Genomic DNA, 7319 nt, shown 5'->3' with positions numbered 1-7319 from the left:
ATAATGAAATGGAATAAAGTAATTCTACATTAACATGTACCTGTGGCATAAAAATGCATAAAACGCAAAACGCATCATTTCATAAACATTTCATAAAACCTTTAGTTTAATTAGCGCTGCAGAGATGAAGTGCTTCAAGAAATGATGAAACAAGCAGCCGCAGGAGGGCGAGGACGGGACCAACAAGATGAAAGACGTGATCGAAAAGGTGATCGGTGAAGCAATTACAGTGAGATACAACGGCTTGCAGCAGCAAAATAAAACTACTACGAGCGTGCACTGTCCAACATGGCTGTGCAGCTACGTCTGGGTGTCCGTCCTCTTGGGCGTCCACACTAATCTGCAAGCAAACCAAGGCTGCGGAAGAATGCAAGCAGACATTCTACAAGTGCAGGAACTGGCTGTGAACTGATTTAGGGCCCGAGTGGACAATCTGAGGTCTCTGCATAGTTTGCAGTGATGCTTTGGCGTTTCAAACAGACGCCGCTGGTCTTCTGGAGGTGTGACATCTTAAAAGTGTTCGTTGATTCAGATGGCTATGATATATGGTGTGATATATTTCATCCATTCCTGGCCAGGGCAGTGGTGGCCTAGCGGTTAAGGAAGCGGCCCCGTAGGTTGCCGGTTCAAATCCCGATCCGCCAAGATGCCACTGAGGTGCCACCGAGCAAAGCACCGTCCCCACACGCTGCTCCCCGGGCGCCTGTCATGGTGCCCACTGCTCACTCAGGGTGATGGTTAAATGCAGTTTCACAATTTCACTGTGTGCACCATGTGCTGTGCTGCTGTGTATCACATATATATATATAGGGTAGGGTGTGGTAGTAGCCTGGTGGACGAGACAGGGGCGGGACTGTCCCTGTAAACACTGGACATGTAAATGAAAGCAGCTGACTGTTAGATTCCACGTTCTACTGCTCTGGGTTTTCATTTTGCTGACTTCAACATGCTTTCACGTTTTAGTACAGTGACCCTAGGCTACAGACAGAAGGGTGGAAGAGGAGGGAACTTCCTTTGTTCTGCTGGGACTGACTGTTCACTTCCACCTGCTGGCTTAGAAGAAAACTGCAGGCTGCTCCTCGCACCTGGTTTATGGATTCCATGACATCCACCAACAAATGTAGGCAATAATCCACACTTCATTCTGACTGAATCTTCTGTGGGAATATAAACCCCTGTTCTACTTGGAAGCAGGAGCTTCACAAGCGTGTTCCTGCAGGAACCAGAAGCAACGTCTGAAGGGACCTCTGTGAGGTGGGTCTTACCAGCACATCCCATAGACAACAGATCAGATCAAGATGGTCTGTGAGATGGTCCAATGTCTCTGTCACCTGTTGGATCACATTTCACAGCCGCCAACCAGAGTGTTCTAGGAACATCCCACAGGTCCTCCTGTGTTGGACGTCCCCCAGATGTGTCAATTTTAATGCTCTTCAACTTCTGACTGTCTAATATATCTGCACCATGTAAAGAGATCATCTTGATGTAATAGATGATCCGTGATGCCCAGAGGCGCATCAGCAACTCTGATGTAACACGTCCGCCTGCGATAATGCAGCTAATAACGCGTGGAGCTGAAGACTGATGTCCACATGGATGGTCCACATCAGTCACAATGACCCAGAACTCTCACCTGACCTACAAATGACAAGTTTTATTGTTATTTGCACAAGAAACCCGACTGGACTGCGTGCAGCAGGGACTGGACCATCTCACACATTGGCTGAATGGCGCCTGCCGGCCTGAGCAGCAGGTGTTCTGGCCCCGCCCTCTTCAGCCGCGGTGATAAACGATGGGTTAATGAGGGCCTGAATTCCCACTAATGGAGCCCATTGTTGAGCGCTGCTGGCTGCTGACTAGATCCTTCATTCTTCAGTAAAACGCAGCAGTCGTGTCCACAGATAGACAGCGATGGTGACAGCAGTGGTGAGTACGTCACCATCAACGCATTCATAAAGGTCCATTTCAGACAGATAGACATAAAAAAGGTAGAACAGAATAAAGTGCAGGAGTAGTGCCCAACAACGTCCAGGGTGAGTGTCCAGTGATGTCCAGTGGGTCCTTGGTCATGTGACCTTCTCTCATGAATAATTAAACGTGACTGAATGAAAGTCCCATTTGACCCTCAACTGGTTTTGTCCAGCAGCTGAGACTCCTGCTGTGCCGTATGAAATATGAAAAGAAATGAAAACATGATTTCACATTTTCATTAGATGGAGATAATTGGACATGTGAGTGTGAACATATGGAGGACTTTGTCCCTTCTTCTGCCGACGTGGGTAAGCGGTTTTGGAGGATCTTCCTCGGCTGCAGCGGTGATAAATTACGAAGCAGCAGCTCATTTCGCAAATAGACCGCAGCCGGTCGGAGGGCATTCTTCACACTGGTGGACATGTCACTGCGGCATTCCCGCATGGAGTTGGTTCCACCTGTCCAGAGAGCATGACGGGGAAAGAATGTCCTCAGGTCAGTTAGTACAGTTCTCAGAGCCTTTCCATCTTCATCACGGCCCGAATACAGCGTGCATCAGAACACCCGCTAGAAGGAACGTTGAAGACATTTACTTCCATTTACCAAGAGCGGGACGGTACGGGACGGTACGGGACGGTACAGACGTCAGTAAAAGATGGAGAAAAAGTACAGATTTGTGGGAGAAAGTGTTGGTCTAGACTGGGTTTGGTTGTCATGTGTTTAAACGTGTGAAACAACAGAGACTCACCGTCACCGATGGAGGTCTGGCGCCATCTTGAGTGGAGAGGAGCGTTGCTCGTCAGATCTGGTGACAAAGTGACAACATGGGACACACGTGGGCCAATACTTTATATCGGGTTCTGCGTTCGAGCCGGAAATGTGTGTTGACTTCTCATGTAATTCAGGCGAGACGCATTTTAAACTACATCAGTAAAGATGTGAGGAGGCGGACGTGCATAACTGGGTCCAGTGCAGGTGTTTTCAAGCAGGTCCTCTTTTCCTAGCCACACACATTCCCGCCCACCTGCCCATGTACGTCCCGCCCGCCTGTAGGAGACGCTCTGCTCCGCGTTTTCTGAGGAAAAAGTGAACTTTTTCCACACACAATTCAAGGTATTGAATTGTGATATTATCAGGCCCAGCTGAGAGAACATTCAGCACCACCGATCTTCCCGGGTATATCCCGTTGGAGGGCTGAGCCTGTACGACATTGAAGTGCCCGATCCAGCGTTCTGTTTCCATGACTGCACCGTGACTGCAGCACTTTTGTTTTTATGACTCCACAGTGTTTTACAGCACCGTGTTCTGTTTCTGTGCTGCTGCTGTTGTTTACAGCTCTGCGCCTGATCCAGTGTTCTGTTTCTTTTCTGCTGTGTTTAAAGCGCTGCGCCTGATCCAGTGTTCTGTTTCTGTGCTTCTGTAGTTTACAGCGCTGCGCCTGATCCAGTGTTCTGTTTCTTTTCTGCTGTGTTTAAAGCGCTGCGCCTGATCCAGTGTTCTGTTTCTGTGCTTCTGTAGTTTACAGCGCTGCGCCTGATCCAGTGTTCTGTTTCTGTGCTTCTGTAGTTTACAGCGCTGCGCCTGATCCAGTGTTCTGTTTCTGTGCTGCTGCTGTTGTGTTTAAAGTTCTGCGCCTGATCCAGTGTTCTGTTTCTGTGCTTCTGTAGTTTACAGCGCTGCGCCTGATCCAGTGTTCTGTTTCTGTGCTTCTGTAGTTTACAGCGCTGCGCCTGATCCAGTGTTCTGTTTCTGTGCTTCTGTAGTTTACAGCGCTGCGCCTGATCCAGTGTTCTGTTTCTGTGCTGCTGTTGTGTTTAAAACGCTGCGTCTGATCCAGTGTTCTGTTTCTGTGCTGCTGCTGTTGTTTACAGCTCTGCGCCTGATCCAGTGTTCTGTTTCTTTTCTGCTGTGTTTAAAGCGCCGTGCCTGATCCAGTGTTCTGTTTCTGTGCTGCTGTTGTGTTTAAAACGCTGCGTCTGATCCAGTGTTCTGTTTCTGTGGCCCTGCTGTGTTTAAAGTTCTGCGCCTGATCCAGTGTTCTGTTCCTGTGGTTCCGGGTTAAAAGTCTCTGCGACTTCTGCTCTGATTCCTCACAGCTGACTGTTTTCCGCCGCTGCTGCTCCTGGTTCTCGGTATTTATCCACCGAAACACGACGACGAACACGGGCGGCGTGTTTTATTCTGTGGGGATGGTGGCTTGTGGAGCAGCTGGAGTGTTTTAACATTTTGGAGGTTTTTCTTGTTGTTGACGTTAAAACGCAGGTGCTAACTGCTAAGCTAGCGGTCATCTAGAGGGAAAGATGAAGAGAAACTAGCCGTGATCTCTGCGCTCTCCATCAAATTTTAATCGGTGTTGGTTTTAAAATGTTTCCGTGGTTTATTCCTCAGGTCAGCTTGATTTTATTATTCTGCATAAGGACGAAACGACTGACGCCACAAAAATGGCACCGACTCTGGTAAGTTTGTTTGAAGGGATCTCGCAGCCTGATCCGGGCGGGTCTCTAACCCCGGACTCGTCTGTCCCCCAGTATGATGAGAAGCCCGAACCGGGCGACCTGATCGAGATCTCCAGAGGGTCCTACCAGCACTGGGTTATTTACATCGGGGACGGTTACGTCATCCACCTGGCCCCGCCCAGTAAGTGCCAATCCGGGGAAAATGAAACTTAGCAAATTATTACAATTAGTATGAAACGATATGCTTCTCAACATATGTACTCTTACATATATTCAATGTATACAGACATACACAAATATTTATGTGTATATGTGAGTATGTATGTGTGTATATACATACAGATATTTTTAATACTCTCATCCACTGTTTTTTCCAGACTATTTATTTGTATATTTACAAATATACATATTCTCTCTGCTAATTATGTCTGCTGCTCTTATCTTGTTCGGTTTGCTTTCTGTTGTAAAATTTCCACAGGTCATCCTCTCTTATTTGAACTTGAAAATGAAAGTGGGAGCTTTTATTTATTTTTAAAAAAATTGGGTGGGGTGGGGTGCTCTGGATAACCGGTTTTGTCATGTGATTGGACTGGACTTTGACAGACCACTACTCTAAGACCAGATCTGGTGTCCCACCTCAATGCTGAGCTCCTGCTGGTTTTGCACACAGACCCCAGTGACCATTGATCAGGTGGCAACGTGATTATTCTTCATTAGATTATACAACTGAAAACATAACATTTACTGTAATTTGATGACTATCATATGAACCCAACAGTAACACTTCTCACTATTGCCAATATTAACAAACCTAAAAAAGAAAGGCCAAGTTATATTTTAAAACAGTCAAGAAGCTTTAAATCGCTGTGATTACAAAAAGAAGCCTGTTGTATAAGGGGGCGGGGCTTTGTGTCTGGGTTCTCCGGTTGGTCCCATGCAGCAGACAGGATCATGTGGTGCTGGTGGGGTTGAGAAAGAAACTCTTCTATTCCAAGAACATCGGACGAGTCCACCACTGACTGTACAAATATAGATATATTATCTCTGAAATATAGATAATCTCACAGCTGTTGTGCAGCCGCCTACTGAGAAACATGACTACGGCTCATTTGCATACTAACAGAGATTGGGTGTTTGGCTGGGGACGGAGTCACACAGAACAGAGATTTACTGTAGTAAATCTGGTCCATATTCCATTTGTGGCTAATTTTTTATAATTTTCTTAACTTTTTTAAGTTTTGTTTGAGGAGGCGGGACGTTTGTTTAAAGGGGTGCTGCCCCCTCTTGCCCCAGCGTAGAGCTGATCCTGATTTCTACTACATTTCAAAAGAATTCAAGACATCTTTACAGCACTGATCATAATAAATAAGGTTTAATACAACGAGCGACGTAATTACATTATTGAAACAATTACAAACATTTAACAATTTTAAAAACCCTGATTTTCCAAAAACGATTGGTCCTAATCTGATCTGAGCTTTTCTTTTAGTTCGTGCTCATTATGAAGAACAGTGCAGTAAATCTGCTCTGACACACCGTGCCGTATTTGACCAGATTCCTTGTACGTGTGTCTCCGCAGCTGAAGATGCGCGGGGCGGAGCCTACAGCATGATGTCGGTCCTGTGCGACAAGGCGGTGGTGAAGAAGGAGGAACTGTGGGACGTGGTGGGGACTGACCAGTACCGCATCAACAACCTCCTGGACCAGGAGTACGAGCCGCGCCCGTTCCGCGCCATCCTCCGCGAAGCGCAGAGCCTTCTGGGCCAGGAGCTGCCGTACTGCGTCTTCAGGGGGAACTGTGAGCACTTTGCCACCGAGCTGAGATACGGGAAGGCCCAGTCTCGACAGGTACCGCCCGAGCTGGTCCGAGTGTGGAGCTCTTCATGACCTTTATTAGATGGATTTGAATCTGTAAACGCTCCTGCCTTTCAGGTCCGCAATGCTGTGGAGGTGGGCGTGGGGGTGGGCGTGGCGGCGTTGATCGGTTTTGGGGCCGTTGCTTTGGCTGCCAGCCTTTTTGGAGGCGGAAAGAAAGAAAGGGAGAACCAGCAGTGAGGCAGAAGAACAAGATGTCTCACCAAAGGAAGGAAAAAAGCACAACTCCACGTACCTGAGGGAGAAAACTGGAGACGTACCCCCGTATTCCATCTGATATTTTTGGTATCGTTACTGCTTGGTTTTTTGAGTCCAGGTCGACTCTGTGAGTGATTTCTAACCCTAATTATATTGGTGATGAATTCTATATCTTTTTTTTTTTTTTTTTTTTTGAGTAGTTTCCTATTGAATATTGTTAACTGCCAAAGGAGTGAAATTCCTAATCACAATGTGCACTTTTAAGAATGAACTTTATCACAGCTTTTAAATGAAGTTTAATAAAAATTTGTTATTTCATTTTTTTTGATGTCGCAGTTAGTAGTTTTGTATTGTATGTGTATTAAAATGGCTTTATAAAATGTAATCCGTTATTTTTGAGAATAAACTGAATAACTGATCTTGGACCAACTGGATCTTGACTAACACTGCTGTACGTAAAATCACTTTGACAGTCTGTCCTGTCCTGGTCTTGTGTTCTCTTGGGCGTCCAGCTCATATGCAGATTAATCTTCTTCGCAGTGGCGTCTACTTTCATTCTTATGCCGTGTTGAACTTTGACCTTGCTAGGAGATTTTGGCGTAATGGCTCATGCAGCTTTTGGACAAGCGTTCAGATGTATGGTCCAATTTAAACAGGTTGCCACATGAAATAAATGCCTCCACTGTGAAACATAAGGAACAAAATGCCAATATATCACATTTGATGTCTCTAAAATATTAAATGAGATCGAATATTATGTGACTGTTGCTGCAATATTGGGCTATTTTAATCTTTTCTACAATTCAACATTTACATTTA

At 46.0% G+C, this 7319-nt stretch overlaps 1 protein-coding gene across 1 annotated transcript; it reads left to right on the top strand.

Moving 5' to 3' along the window:
• Positions 1-3905: 3905 nt before the first annotated feature.
• LOC114768058 (HRAS-like suppressor 3) lies at positions 3906-6929 on the top strand. The gene is made up of 5 exons (XM_028960133.1): positions 3906-4103; positions 4360-4427; positions 4500-4608; positions 6007-6275; positions 6360-6929. The coding sequence occupies exons 2-5, from the start codon at positions 4413-4415 to the stop codon at positions 6480-6482; spliced, it is 516 nt and encodes a 171-aa protein (XP_028815966.1). The 5' UTR covers positions 3906-4103; positions 4360-4412; the 3' UTR covers positions 6483-6929.
• The last annotated feature ends 390 nt before the right edge of the window (positions 6930-7319 follow it).

The sequence above is a fragment of the Denticeps clupeoides genome, chromosome 18 (genome assembly GCF_900700375.1).
Source record: "Denticeps clupeoides chromosome 18, fDenClu1.1, whole genome shotgun sequence".
Classification (NCBI taxonomy): Eukaryota; Metazoa; Chordata; class Actinopteri; order Clupeiformes; family Denticipitidae; genus Denticeps; species Denticeps clupeoides.
The sequence above is the reverse complement of the archived record's forward strand: the minus strand, read 5'-3'. Positions and strand labels throughout refer to the sequence as shown.